The following is a 15,844-nucleotide window of genomic DNA, read 5'->3' as shown; positions in this document are numbered from 1 at the left end:
CCCCAAGTTCATGGTAACCTCATGATGTGCAGTGCAGCATTGTGCAGCTGCACATGCAGTGTTCCATGAAGGCATGGTGCTGTTTTGTGGGTTTTGCTGGTGGCCACAGGCCTGGCTGGCAGTTTTTGCATCATGTGGCAAATGGATGATTGAGCCAAGCCCTTTCCAGCAGTGATAGGGACTATAGCAAGGAGAGATGGTCCCAAGCTGTAGCCTGGGAGTTCACATAGAGCAGTAGATTGATCTGCTTCTCTGGAGAGTGGTGTAGCCTTGGTCAGGTTGCATCTAGTGACAACCAGGGATCCTTTCTCATAATTACTGCTGAGGTTGCATTCCTTGGATCTGAAGGCCCAGGGACTGCAGTGCTCTTCAGAAGTCAGAGATCTGTATGGCTGTACCTCTTGCCAGTTCTGTGCTTGCTCCAGTTGTGCAACATGACTGTCTTTTGAGATTGCTAGTGGATATGAATATCCCCCAACCTTGTTGCTTACATTGTGGGCCATACATCCAGTTTTAGCTCAAGATAAAAGTGTTCTCATTGTGCATATGCAGAGCTGAGCTCAGAATAACCTTCCTGTTCTGGGGTGTAGAATGGCTCACGTGTCCCATGGAAGGAAGAGCCTGGGATGGCACTGATGATGCTGGGACCTTCCTCCTCCCAGGAGTGCTGTAGCACTGGGTAGGGCTGGTGGAACCAGTGGAGTGATGTTGGCCCAAGAACAGGCCAGGATTTGAGTTTAACAACCAGAAAAGGGAAGTTTTTAGGTTCAAAGGCATTTTTAAGTAGTCATCTGACCTCTTGCACAGAGCAGATCAGAGCGCTGTGCTCTGGGGCTCTGAACAAAGCAAGGATAAGATGCACTGCCTTCATTGGTTTCAGAAATGCCTTTCTTACCTATGTGTCTTTGAACTGGCTGAAACGGCTTTCTGAAAAACATCAGAAAGCAAGGTAGCTAAGATGCCTTAGACTGAGGCATGCCTGTGAAGCATACCTACCCTGGCATGAAGAGGTGCCTTTGGTTAATCACATCAGATCACACTGTTGCACCGTTCCAGTTGAGGGGCAAGACCTTGATTATAAATTTCATCTTGCAGTCAGTCTGCTTTTCTGCATCTGCACTTGAAGTTCCTGCACATTTTCAGTGTTTGCAAAAGAAAAGAGATTCAGGTCAAGTTTATTTTCTTCTAGGCTTCAGTCCATCTGCATACTTATATGGCATAAATGTGTGGGCAGAGCTCACTGCTGGTGTCACAGGTAGTGAGAAACTGAGTGCCATCAGTTTCTGAGGAAGTTGGAACAGGGTAATAGCTGTGGATCTTAGACATTTCTGCTACTGTTTTGAATGTATTCCAACTGTGTTGCATGATTTGTGTTGTTATGGCTTTCAAAACCAGTTCTACATCAGCTCTACACAAACAGAAGTGACCATGTGCCTATACTTGAAGCTGAGCTCAGCTGCAAGAGAGGAGCTGGGGGAAAATCATATTTTACTCTTCTAACAAATGGTCATTTGAACTGGCTTCTGTGCCATCTATGCCATGGCAGAAGAAATGTTTGGTGCTGTAGCCTTGGAGGGCTCAGGAAAGCGTGGCTGACTCCTGTAGAGCACATCCATTTCCCCTGTGATAAACTGTCTTAGGAAGGACAGGCTAAGTAATTATGGTTATGCTTTACACAGCAGCACTCCTCTGCTTTATTCCCAAACAGTGCTGGAGCACAACAAGGCAGCCTCTGTGTCTGTCACAGGCAGCTACTGAGATTTTATCAGAGTAGAGGTGGTGTCAGTTCTGGTGGCACTGCTCACTTTTCCTTTATTCCAAAACAAAGCCTTGGCTTTGACTTTTTTTTCTTCTTTTTTTTTTTTTTTTTCAAAAAAGCAAGGTCCTTGTTTTGTAGAAGAATATATCTATGCATCTCTTGCCTCACTATCTGCAAACATTGCCCTCTTTTTGCAAAGAGCAAAACCGAACAGCATATGATATACCTGTGAGCCTTTTCAGGAGATTGCTGTGAGCATCCTGTTGGGAAAACACATATGCCAGTTCCCAGCTAAAGATTAGAACCTGCAATTCTCTTCACTCTGAGCATTTTTTCTGCAAATGCAATGACAATGTGCAACTTTCTGTGTTGTTTAATATGGTGTTTTTATGTGAAATTCTTCATGGAATGTGTGTCACTTTCCAGCTGCACACACATGGAGACACAGGCACGCACGTGTGCAGAGAGATAGAGCTGAACTCACATAAATCTGCACATCAGCCCCTTCATTGAAATCAGTGGAGCTAATCAGTTGCAACTAGCTGTGGATTTAGGCCATTTGCTTTATAAATCAATGCAGTTTTCTTTTGAGATGAAAAATGCATTATAAATCTAAGGTTATTGTTATTTATAGCTCTGTAGTCTTCTGGTGGAGAGTGTAGGAAGTGAGTTATCTTCCTGAATATTGTGTACTAAGTTTGTTGAGAACTTTTTCCTTTGAAATTTTTGCAGGCATATTACCATTATTATTGCCATTGCTATTGTTATTGTTATTATCTTTATTATTACTGTCATCATTAGCAGTTTTAAAAACCATTCTTAATAGTCTGTAAAAGCCATACAAAGAAATTTCACATGACACTTGCAATGAATGTTCTGGGAAATTTCTATCCACAGCGTGAAAGGAACCGAGGAGGAAAAAGTGCATTTATAAAGCTGTATGCAAACCATTTCTATACAAACCACTTAGGTGCTTCTCCCAATGAGAATTTTAGTGAACTTATCTATAGGGGCAGTGTAGGGTGATGCTGAGCTTGTGTAAGCTTTGGCTGAGAAGAAATCAATGTATTTCTATTGCTACTTGCCACCCCTGAACAAAGATTACACATGGTGGTTTGGAGGTGCATGGAATTCGTGTTTGTGGGTAGAAACCCCAAAGGTTACAAGAAGCTGATGAGAGGAGCACAACAGTCTGAGATTTGCATCCCAAACTGATCATAGGGTCTCAGACTTGAAGCAGCAGTGAGGCAGAGAGACCAAGGCTGTGGTCATATTTGTGTGCGGCCAAACTGGGTAGGTTACTGGCTTTTGAAAGTTTGTCTCTCATGCCTGAAATTGCAGAATACTACATCTAGTGGTCTCAGCTGATTCCTGTTAGAAAAAAATTCTTCCATAGATTAGCATCAAAGTGTTCTGTGTTCACCCATTTAAAAATATAATATTCTGAGGGGAACGTGTATACATAGTCATTATACTCCAACTATTATTAAAATATTGCATTATTAACAATATTTTCATAATACTATTTTATTAAAATCAATATATCAGTAGAATGACTTTCCCAACCTTCATTTTGTGCCACATGCTGTGAGAGGCTCTCTGGGCTGCTGAAAGGAGCAACACTTTTAGCACACAATTTTGTACCACTTCATAGCTATTAAGTGAGCTTTTTCCATATCTGTCTTTATTGTATTAGTATCCTAGGCTTTTTGAATCCTCTGTGCTTTGTGCTGTCTATGCTTGTCCTAAACAGTCCTAAAAACCTTGTCAGTATGGTAACATTAGTAATTTGCTTTATGAAGGGGTTTTATACAATTCTGAATATCTAGGAGTACTGTGAATTGGGAGCTGCTTTTAGTGGGGTGTTGGACAGGATGTCTTGCAGAGGTCTGTTCCAACCTAAATGATTCTATGATTTTGTAATTTTTTATGGCTATAATGCTGCAAGAATTAATTATTTGTTTACAAGCTGTGGGGCTCAATTTAGAACATGGTTTTGTGATGCACAGGGAAAAATCGTGAGACTGTGTGAGCTGGTCTGCCTTGAACTGCTGCCTAACCAGAGTAAATCTATTGTCCTTCCTCCAGTCCTGGCTGATCATCTTCTGCAGTTCCTTTTGTTGTTGCTTTGACACTTCTCTCATCTGAAAAGAGAGTCAGTTCAGCTCCTTTAGTGTAGATCTTTGTACCAAAGAACATTGTGGTGCTTGGTGCAGGTGTGGGGAAAAGGCTGCAGAACACACAGGGTCCTCTAGGAGAATAAATGCGTAAGGGTGGTGGCTTAGACATGTTCTCAGATGAATGCCTAGAATGCACTAGCCTTTTTGAAATCTGCAGGTTCCTAAGTTCTGTGCTGTACCCCTCACTGTTAACTAGTGTATCTTTTAATGATGTCATGTTCTGATGATCATGATCATGACATCCAGATCTAGCATTTCTGGATTGACAGTCCATAGGCACAGAGTGTTACTTGGCTCAGGCTGTCCACACTGTATTCCCCTTCTAGTCAGTTGTGGTGTATCCAAACTACTTTGTACCATTCACATCAGAGACAAGATGTTGTCATGGGTCCAGAGAAGGGCTTTATGCTGTTCCAGCTCTGACTCATAATTATTACCCCTGCCACGTCATCTCCTGTGCTAAGCATCTCTCCAAACCTATTTTAAGAGGAACAACCTTTTTGCTTCACAGCCCTGCATCATTTTAGTAGACTCATTATGTGTGTATGTGTGGAGATACTCATTTCCAGATGGGGATCATTAAGTTTCTCTGTACTGACAAATAAATATTTATGTAGACACGCCCACGTGTGTATATAAATTTCTGTGTAGTTCTATGCATGTGAACTTAATGATCTCTATATATGTGTGTATGCATAATTGAGCATTAATATTTGCAGTGAGCTGAAAGTTGGTCTGTCAACACTGCTGTGACTGCTGCCCTTGGCTATGTGTGTTAGGAAATGTTCCTGGTTGTAAATGAATAGGGTACAAGTCCTGGCCCTTTCCAACACCTACTTGTTTATGTGGCCATGCAGCTTTACCAGAGATGAAATGGGAATAATTCTTTCTTTCCAGGAGACCCATAAAATTACTGGCAATCCATCACTGGGTGGCAGAAGAGTGAGGAAGAATGAATTAGTAATTGAGAGATGTTGGAAATGTTGAGATGGGTGCCAGGGGAGTTTTGAGGTGAGAAAAAAAATATTACGAGCACAGGCCACACTGTGTCAAACCAGAAGTCCCTCCATTTCAGTTCTATGTTCCAAATGTGGCAAGTACAGGATGCTAAAACTGAATGTATTATACTAAATTATACTAAAATATGATTATCTTATATACTTCTCACATTTATAGAGATTAACAAATAAAGAACCTTCTTGGCCAAACATGGTATTCTTTGTATTTCTAAGATATTAATGAATTTTCTTATTTTTGAGAGTTTTCCTTCTAAATACTTGGAAAAGGTTTTTAGCAGTTACCTTATCCTGTAGCCAGGAGTTCCATGAGTTACTCTTATTCTGAAGAACTGACTGTGGGAGACATCAGCAAAGCAGATACAGGTATGAAGGCAATGTGGACAGATTCTGATTTACAATCAGCAGAGATTCAGCAAACTGGGGATGAGAAAAGGACAACAGCTCCCAGGCCCAAGCTCCCACTGAGTTCAAAGCTACATGGGAGCCAGGAGTAATTTTCCTGTCTTTTTCTGATAAGGTGATTATCATCTTTTCTCTTCAAGCAAGGCAACATCCGCTGCCTTTTGTTCAAGTCTTGTTGTTACATTAAATGCTAATACAGGAAAGAAAATGACAAGCTGACACAGTGTCCTTGAAGCATTCTGCCCCTTTGCCTAGGGGTAGGGAGCCATGGATCTGCCACCTCTGAGGGGGCGTACTGAGAAAAATTAAGGTGAAACCAGTGATAGAAAAGAGTGCCTTTGCTGGGATGAGGTCAGAGGAGCTTGTGTTCTCCCCCTGGTGCCAGGCTTTGCCCTCCACACCCAGCACTTCTGCTTAGCAACATCAGCAAATGAGAGACAGTGTGAGTGGATGGCAAAACACCATGAGGTTGTTTTTCCTCGGAGGAATTGAGGCTCTTGTACAACGTGCCTGAAGAAAAGAGTCCATGTTCCTCAATTCCCATGGCCCACAGGTATCTTTAAACTTTCCTGACATCAGTCTGGCCTCTTTTCACTTCACTTGGTGAGAAAAGAGGAAAAAACTGTCTGAAAAAAACCCCACAGATCTTCTGCAACTTTGACTGCTGCTGAGCCACACAGAAATTTGGCAAAGAGGGAATCTGGAAGAAAGATTTCACTAGAGTTCTCTAGAAAGCTGAATCCAACTTGCAGCTTCCAGTGCAGAAAATGAGACAGTCGTGCTGAAAGATTCTGAACTTTGTCCTTATTTACCTTCACTTCCTCTGGGAACCAAGGCTGTCCATCCAGCCTGTGCATTCTCTCAGGGCTACCAGAACTGTGGACTTTTTTAAAAATCAGAGAGAAGATTTCAAAACCTGGTTTATCCAAATTGCATGGGTACCATTAGATACTGGAAAAGACCATTACATTTTAATTGTTCTTCCTACAGTGGTTTTATCTCACTTTTCAGTTTTCCTTTTTTCTTCTGTTCAGTGCAATATTCATTTGTGGTGCAACTGGCATTGTTACTGGCTATGGATTTTCCTGCAAGGCTCTGATGTGTCCTTGTGAGTTCAGTTTCTCTGTCCTAACTCAGGGGACTGTGCAGACTGCAGTGCACAAACCTATATGAGGACTCTTCATAATAGAATCCATGGAATTAAAGTAAATCTGTAAAAATAATGACTGCACACAGAAAAAAAAGTAAAATTTGAAACTTGATCTGAGAACAAAAATTCCAAGTACAATTATTAAGTAAGGAAACCAAAATGATTGAGGGGATGTTGGCATTTGCCAGAGTGAGCTGCATTCCTGTATCATCTGATCTAATTTCAAAACCTTCTGGAAGTAATGAATAGCTTGGACTTTGTGAGAAAATGATCAATCTGTTAATGGCATCAAGTGACTTTACAATGGACAAGAAAATATGTGTTATAGGAATTCCCATTTTATCCCAGCAGATGATCAGTTTATACCCTGGAGTAAGAGAGTTGATTACCCATATCATTATTTTGTTTGCAAGACTTAAAAACATTATTAACGACCCCAAGATTAATCAGTGTCACTTCCCCCTCCCATCTCCCTCTCTGCCAGAGGAGTAGTCTGTTTTTTAGCCTTTGGATCTCTGCATGAATTCACCTAAACAGTCCACAAGAAGCACAATATTGATTGTGCTGTTAATACCTGCAGAGTGAGCTGAGGTCTTTCTGTGGCACCTGAAAGACAAATCAGGTGATGAGAACATCTGCTTAGAGTAATCTTTCTCAGACAGCACTGTGTGATTTATTTGGCTTTAGGAAAATGATGTCTGTGACCCAAGACCAGTTCCCAGCAGTTGCACCATGTACCTGGAAGATTCCTGGCAGAAGCCATAACACACGGAGAAGGCATCGTGCTCTGTGGCACGTATTGTCCATCTCTGACTCTCTGGGGCAAACATTACTGTCACTGGAGTCAAGTGCTATTTATGGGCACTAGATCAAACATTATGCTAAAATAGTCAACATCATCAGCTGTATTTTGCCAGTAGGGAAGTTGAGGGAGAACAAAGGACATGCCCGTGGTCAGGCACTCAGCAGGCTGTCATTGGGAGAGCTTGGCAGTAATGCAGGTCTCCAGAGTCCCAGGTGGGAATCCCACTGTGCAGACTCTTCCCATTTCTCTGGGGAAGGGACATGCTCAGTCATGTCTATAATGCTCAGAGAAGGGGGATGGAGAGATGAGCATATGCAGGGAGGAGGACTAGAGAAAGGTGGGTTCACTTGAGGCTGGAATTTGCTGAAGTGAATAAAAGAAAGAAGCCCTTGCAGAAGGAGCCAGAATGAGCAGCAGGCTGATAGATTATTTCTTTTCCCTAGATAAAAGGGCAAGTTTGGCCTGGTGGCAATACAATCCAGATATTCTCATCTAGAGGCTCGTGTGCTTTGTTTCCTGTGCTGCTAAGTAAGGACAGATGGATCTTGGCCCTGTGCTGTGCTCCTGCCTGCAGGTGGGCTGGGCTGTGTGAAGCACCCAGGGCTGATGGAGGGTGCACAGGAAGGAGCAAGATGCTGTGCACATGGACATTCCTGAATCTTTCACCTTTTTGTGAGAGCAAGACATGAAATATTGTGGTGTTCTGATCACACCAACTCTCAGGGGACTGAGAAACTACATTGCCTTAGCACCTTTCCAGCTGAATCTCTCCCTGATCCTGCGCAAGGAAAAGTGTGGCACAGCGCACCAAATTTTCTGGGAGCTTGAAGGCTCAGTATTGGGTTGGCTGCAGAGTTCACTCTGACAGATTTTTGATCACTGAACTGAATGAGTGTTGGAAAGCAGCTCTCCAGAGCTTCCTCTTCTCAGCCTTCTTCTCTGATATTCGACAAAGCTTGTCACTGTGCTTCATCTGTCACATGCATTTGGAGCTTACGTATTCTAAGGAATGGCTTCCACATTTGTATTGGACATTTCTGGTTGGAAATCTGCTGATTCATAGGATGAAAGGTTGAAATGACTGGATGTGTTGTGTTATGTGGCTTCTGGCAAAGCAGCAGCACCTGCCTCTGCTGAGACCACAGACCCATGAGGGGATGAAACACTCACATTGCTGATAGCTGCTAGTATCTTTTCTAGAAGAGAGTTGCAGCATCTTCAGGTTTCAAGGCTGTCAGAAACTGGTTGTCTTTCATGAGTGCTTCGAAGAAAAGAAAGAACTCTTCTGAAAAACAGCATTAAAAATTAATATGTTTTCCCATCCCCCTTCCTAGGTGTCTCATACTCTCTTTCATGTTGCTGGAATTTCTTTTGAAGCAATTGTCATGTAAAGTTGTTTGAGAACATTGGTAATAAATTTTTTAGAGACCAAATTTCAAAAGGTTTGGTTTGTCATTCAGGAAGTTCTTATTTTGATAGCACTTCCTATTTGAAAAAATAATAACAAAAATCCCTGTCCCCACCATTGCCTTATGCAGTGTTTGTGCAGCTAAAGGGGAAATTGAGTCCAAACTGTAGGGCTGCTTTGTAATTACATGTTCTGCAGATTACTTACTAATTGCACTTGGCATTACTTGCTAACTGAAAGATCATGCTGTACCATGTCATTTGCAGTGGTTTTCCTCTGCTAGCACTATAAAGGAAGTGCCCATTGAGCTGATGAATAATACCAGGACTGTTTTCCAAAGCTGAGGGAAAGGGTCTGCCATGATTGTACTGTAGGATTTTTATTGCAAGGTTTTGGTTTTGGTCTGTAATTCACAGAAACTCTTTGCCTGCCCCATCTCCTCTCTCTCTCCTGACCTGAAATCTGGCAGTGGTGCAGCCTTTCATGACCAGTTGAATACGGATTGCTGGTGGCCAACACTTTGAATTTCTTTCTTATGGGTAACCTTGATGTCATGACATTCAGTTTGAGTGAAATGAGCCACATCCTTCAGATTTAATTTGCAGGAGAAATTCTGTGAAATTCTTGTGTGACCCTTCTCCTTGGGAAATAGAATAGGGAAATAGAATACAGACCAAGATTTTCTTGAACAAATTTCTCTTGATGCATGCTGCTGCCTGGTGCGTTGGTACGTTCTTGATAATTTCGCCGTTGTTTTTTCTCCTTCTGAACAGCATCAGTGGAAGGCCTTATACCTCAGAGAGTCTATTTAGATGGTCTAAATTAAACTAATTTGCACCAACTGAAAATCTAGATCCAAATGGATGATGTGTTTTATTTGGAAGAAAATGCATCTCTTCTTTCTAGAAAAAAAATTAAAAAACACAGCTGTTTTTCTTACTTTATTTTGGTCCACAAGCAGAGGTACAGCAGCCCTGAGTGATCACCCATTGCCCTCAGGCTACTGTTCCTAGTTGACAGGTCAGCCAAAAGCAACTGAATTAAAAGCTCCAAAGAGGCTCTTAGAAACAGTATTTATTGTGTAGGAAAAAAATTAGACAATGTTTTTTGTTGGCAACTGCCTGCCTTTCCAGTGTCATCTTTCATTTTTTATGTTTCCTTTGTTTCTAGTCTCTTACTCCCTGCATCCTCTTGCCAGGCATGAGACAGTTTAACTCTCCCTCTCCTGCTCTCCCTAATTGCTGATTTCTGCTTTCAGTTAAGTTCTACTTCCTTGTCTCAGTCCCTTTCTATCCAGTTTCCTTGTAACTAGTGACCTCCTTTAATGATAATTCCATCTAAATCCTAATTTAAAAAAAGAGAGATTACACAGCCCATTTGGTTTTCTCTAAAGTCATGATTTATGTTTAATTCATGGGGAGATACTTCATCTATTCATAAAATCTGGTCCCACCAGCACAACTTGCAAGTGTTCCATTGCTGTTTGTGTGGTTTTGGCCCAGTCAGCTCAGCCTGCATGCAGCAGTTTGTCTCACTTTACTGCTACTTCCTTAGATGGATTCAGATCCAGAGATGGATTCAGATCCAGATCTCATAACAGGCTGTCTTGACTTTCTTCCTTTCTACATTCTCTAAACAAAAGCACAGATTTAGGTCAGCTGAAGTATTCACTAATTTGGGTGATTTTACTATTGGGGATTTTTTGCTTGCTAAGACACTTCTCTGCAAGCATTTTTCTTTTAAAATAAAAGGAAATAAAAATCAAAGTTGGTTTCAGGCTTTTATAAATGAAACAGTCTATTTATGATGACACTGCAATTAGTTTTTCTCTCAGTATTATCAATTAAAGTATATGTTTGGCTCTCTTTCTGTAGTTCTGGCTTTACTTTTCTGTTGATCCATCTATTTGCTTCTGTAGTTCATCTCAAAAGATGCTGTGCACTAAATATATTATATTTTTTTGCTTTTATTTTATTTTATTAAAATTGCTTGCAGTCTATTCTGTGGGGCCTAATCTTGTTAAAATCTGGCTTCAGAGGTCCGTAAGGTACATTGCGAAAAGCAAAATAACCACCCAAGCTTTTCACCTTATGGATGTCCAGTGAAGCAAAACTGCCTCAGAAAGGAGGGTACTTTTGCTGTTAGGTGTTACCAGCTTCTTCCTTCCTTGGCATCTTTGTCTCAGTGCTGGGCACATCTGAGCTCAGCAGGTGTCACACACAAAGGGGCTGGGAGGGCTGGTGAAGGGAAAATCTTCAATCTTTATCCAACCCAGCCCAGTACAGGCAGCTTCAGTGCTTGCTTGCTCCATATGATGTCCTACCAATCTACTTCAGACATGACAGAAGTAGACTTGATTTAGGCAGGAGAATTTCCATTTTAATACCTGGCTGGGCAGCTCATCTGAAACTGCCAGCAGGGATAGATCCACATGGATACAGCTGATGCCTTTCCTGTGGGAGCTGTTACTTGAGGAAGTCTGTTTCTCACACCATGAGCAGAAACAGGGATTGAATCTATGGACCAGAGGCAGGTGAGTTATCTTGTGACCCTCAATTCATTCTGTTGACCTGGCAGGAATGAGCAGTATTGAATTACATAAAAAGCACAGCTATCAACAATACCAGGAATGATAAGGCAAAAGCAGAGAGACCATTGTATAAATGTAAAAAGCCTTTTAAAAAGCTCCTGTACAAGGTTATCCAGGCAGTGTACACTGCATTTGTAAGCTACTGTGTATTTAAAAATTAATGAAAGATATAATTATAGCAGCATTAACAATGATCATTTCTAAAATGACTCTGTCATGAAACTGTAAGCATTTCAGGATTGATTTCCATGTTTCTAATAGTTTTCTGCAAATTAATGACATCCAGCCCTGGCAATAAAAGCCTTGCCTTGTTTCTCCAAAGAAAGGATTGGGAAGCATTTTCTGTTTTCTTAGCAATGATTTCACTGTCAGCTATGCAATAGAGCCAGTTGAGAAGATGCTGTCCTATTAGCTAAGATTTTATGTGGAGTTGTAACTCAGAGGGATAGAACAAAATCTATGCAGTCTAAAGCCAGTAAATTACCATTCTATGTCTTAGGTTGGAGAACCTTTTTAAATTTGAGCTTAGTCAGAAAACCAGCTCCATCTAGATACCATCTGGGCTCTTGTATTTATTGCCTCTCAAGGACTTCCACATCAGACTACTTACATGGAAGAATCAAAATATGATTCTTTGTTGGCCTCTCAAAGCTGGACCTTGAAAATCCAGCTCTCTTGCTTTCTATGCTTGCAACAAGCAATTAAGAGCTTTCAGTTAGACCACAGTAGGCAAAGTTATTGAAGCAAAATTTATAGTACATTTCCTTTCTCCCTGTATTATCTTGATAGTTTAGCTATGTTTATTAAAAAAAATCAACCTCCTTTATTTAGTGACCAAAGTAAATGGGAAATGAAGGTGCATGGGAATCAGATAAATTGAATGATCTTCAAAGCAATGTGAGGACTCACCAGCTGAGTAGGGAAAAATAAGGCCCCATCATTCTCTTTTTGCCTCTCTTGGAACTTGTTTTGTTTCTTTGCACTTGGTATAGAAACCAATATGTAGGAACTGGAGCATTTAGTGCCAAGCACTTATTGATATCTGGACACTATGAGTTTTAAAATGTTGTAGCTCTTTGCTGTCTGCCCAAGCCTCTATTGGACCTGGCCGCCTCAAAACAGATATGTTGGGAGAGGTCCTGTGCATGCACCTTGGCCACTGTGGAAAACCATCCAGTGATGTCATTCATAAAACCAAGGAAGTGGAGCTCAGCTGCAACACCTGGTTTTGTTCAGTTGGGGTTTGTGCCCTGTTGTTGTTTGTTTAGCTCTTTTTAATCTTCACAAACAATGAAGACTTTCAGCCCTTTCCAAGGAAAGCTGCTTGATAGAACCTCGGAACCCCACAGATCACATAGCACTCTCCTCCATTCCTTGTATTTGCTCGTGGAAACTGATAGAATGCACAGCAAATGCACAACAAATTCATCTTGAGCTGTCACACGACATTCCTGGCATTGGCCAATGAAGCCATGCTGTAGGTGGCATTTGGCATTGGTGAGCAGGGTGCAGGTGCTTGGTGGCTTCTCTGGTGCTCTTATCTCAGAAATCTCTTCCACGATGATTGATTAGCCTTAACAAGCTTTTTATTAGCAAGGGGAGGGTGGTTAGAGAAGTTACTACTTTAGAAATCAGCTGACCCTGAACCATCTCTGCAGTGCAGCAGAAAACCTCTCTCTGTTAACACTGCTCTAATTCCATTTAGTGTAGCATTGTTTCCATCTAAATTATAGCAATTATACACAAAGATTTTCTCTGAAATCATTTAATTAAAGAGTATCTGATGTTCTGTGCTTTTGGAATGCCAATATGTTGCCTTCCTCTTAGAAAACCTTGGGTTTTTTTCATTAATTATCATGGAAGAATTTCCATATCAGAAGGAATTGTTTAAAAGCTTTTAAAAATAGATTTAAAAATCAAGTAATTCTGGTGTATTTTTGTAAACCACAAAGAAACCTTTTGCCCTCCCGATGGACAGTTAGCTAAAGGACAATCTGAGGAGCAAGATTTTCATTTTAGATGCATTGATTTGCACAGTGTTGGATTTCTCCAGCCTTGTCTTCTTCTGGGTTTATGCCAGTGTTCCTCTTTGGTCATGTTTCTTTTGCTGTGTTTTCCATGTAATAAGCACCAAATCCTATACTGGTATAAATCTGCTGAACTAAATGATTTCTGCCTGCTGCATTGCTGTTTTGCAGGGACTGATGTTTCAGTCTTGCAGCACAAACAAGGTTGTATGTGCTGAAAGCACGTGGGACATACCCAGTGCCAAGTGGGGAGGGGATCTGCAGTTAGAATTCCTACTGAATACAGTTTTGGAGGCTTTCTGCATCCCCCCACCATGCTCCTTCCCATTCCTCCCTTCTCCCTCCTGCTCCCAGTGCTCTGGCACCCCATACTGCTTTGATTTCTGTGGGTTTATCTTGGTCCAGGGTGTGCCTTCTGTGCTGAGGAACAGGTACTGCAGCTTCCCCTGTAGCATGGATGGAATGCCATGGTGTTTCCTATCATTGATACCCTGCAATTAGGGCTACACTAAGAATGGTTCTGGACAGCCAGCAACAATCTATCCAATAAATCCATTCTACCAGATGGGTCCTTCCTCACTTCTCACTTCTAACCTGAGCCACTTGTTCATGCAAGGTTCTCCTTGTATTGTATCCTTCCTGCTTGTCAGCTTAGGGGAGCTCCTCTGTGAGGCAGAACTTGGATTTAGACAGGTGTTCACAGCAAACCCACCACTTCATACCCTCAGATATTGCCCACCCACCATTGTCTCCCTGATCCCCATGAGCTGAGACAGGTCTCCAGGGGACAGCATCATTGATTCCTGGGTGGTTGTTGTTTCATGGAGAGCAGCAAAATGAAGAGCAATTTTGGTGCAGACTAGAGAGGGAGTGAGTGGAGAGCAAAGCCAACAACTCAGTATGATTATAGTGTAAACCAAGATCAACTAGAATAAATAATGGCAGCACACTGGGGACACAGCAGGATCTGAATTACAGTGTGGGGAAGTCTTGTTTTCTGCTTCACTTTTGATTTCATAGGAAAATTTGTAAATCTTATCTTTCTCTCTCTTTCTTTGTTAGCCTGGAATAATTAGAACAAAACCTTTAATCTCCTACGTGGCGTGGGTAAAAATGTAGATTAGTGAAAGATTTGGAATAATGAAAAAGTAACATTTACTGTCCTCTAAAGATCGCAATAAGGGTGATTAGGCTTGGGTTCCATTTTGCTGGATGGCAGGGTCAGGGGAAGACCTTCCTACACAGGCTGTGTACCAGTGTCAGGAAAAGGCTAAACACTCCTGAGATGTTGTAAGAACAGGAAAATATTATTCATGACTGAATACCATTTTCTGGCATTAAGCTCCAACACTGTGTATTGGTTTCTGCAGCTGAGATTCATGAGTTGTTATTTGCTGAATGGAAGTATGAGTCTGGCTGACTCTTTTTTTTCTTTTGTCTCCCCTGCTCAGTGTTTTTGGGCACTTCAGCCTCCGTTCTGAGTGGCAGCTGGTCAAGGTGGATTACAAGTCTCTCTTCAGCCGCAGGTGTACCAAGGATGACTACCAGACCTGGCATCTGCACAACCAGGTATCCCCACTCTCCAGGGGGGCATTGGTGGGGTTCCTTTTCCCCTGCCAGGTGGGAATGCAGTTGTTCTTTACAGCAAAGCATATGGATTTTTTTTTTTGCATCCCTTGAAGAATGTCCATGAATAAACATGGGGCCTGGCATCTATGGGCAAGCTCAGGAGATTACCTTCTATTTTTAGGAATATCATCCATTGCGCCAGTTGGATCTTTTTGGCCTCAATGCTTAGGGCAATGTAAAACGACACCTTATGATTGAATTGTAGATGACACTGAATTCTTTGTAGCTCTGTCACTGACTCATGAAAATAATTTTGTTTCAGTTTGCCTCTTATTTCCCCTACTCAAAAATGAAAATAAAAACATTTATTCATCCTGCAGGTCCTGCAGGTATCTGTAAAACTCTTGAATATCTGTAAAACCCTTGAATCTGAAAAGCTCTTGAATAAAAGACACCAGAGAAAACCAGATTATTTCTTTCTACTCAAGGATACATGCTTTGTTTTTCATACACTGGCTTATTTTCATGCTGGGTATATTTAGGTCCTGAAGGAACTATAACTGAGAGGTCAGTAACCTCTGCAAATTATTTATGGGTTACTGACTACAAGTATGATGTCCCACACCTGCAGGGTAACATAGCTAGAGCCAGAACCATTGGCAATGTGACATTCCTGAATGAAATCCATGAATGAGAAATGAACATTAATTTGGCAAGGATAAGATAATTGAAGTCGTAGAATTGAATAAATGAAAATCATTTAAATGAAAGAAAAGGGAACACATATGTGTAACCATGCAGCAATCTTGGGAATCACTGTTAATAGGGAAGAGAAGTATTTCAATTAGGTATTGTCTTTTTTCTTACTTCTATGCAGACAAATTACTTCTGCAAAATAGAAAATTATCTTTATAGCAACTCACCTAGATATCAAA

At 41.3% G+C, this 15,844-nt stretch overlaps 1 protein-coding gene across 1 annotated transcript in view; it reads left to right on the top strand.

Moving 5' to 3' along the window:
- Positions 1 to 15,844, top strand: part of SORCS3 (sortilin related VPS10 domain containing receptor 3) — a 180,806-nt gene that overhangs the window by 132,849 nt on the left and 32,113 nt on the right. Inside the window, exon 15 of the mRNA XM_005416385.2 lies at positions 14,792 to 14,909. Within this exon, the coding sequence (XP_005416442.2) occupies positions 14,792 to 14,909 (118 nt within the window). The remainder of the gene's footprint in view (positions 1 to 14,791; positions 14,910 to 15,844) is intronic.

The sequence above is a fragment of the Geospiza fortis genome, unplaced genomic scaffold, assembly GCF_000277835.1.
Source record: "Geospiza fortis unplaced genomic scaffold, GeoFor_1.0 scaffold130, whole genome shotgun sequence".
Taxonomy (NCBI): Eukaryota; Metazoa; Chordata; class Aves; order Passeriformes; family Thraupidae; genus Geospiza; species Geospiza fortis.
Note: the sequence above shows the minus strand (reverse complement) of the source record. Positions and strands in the feature narration are given on the sequence as shown.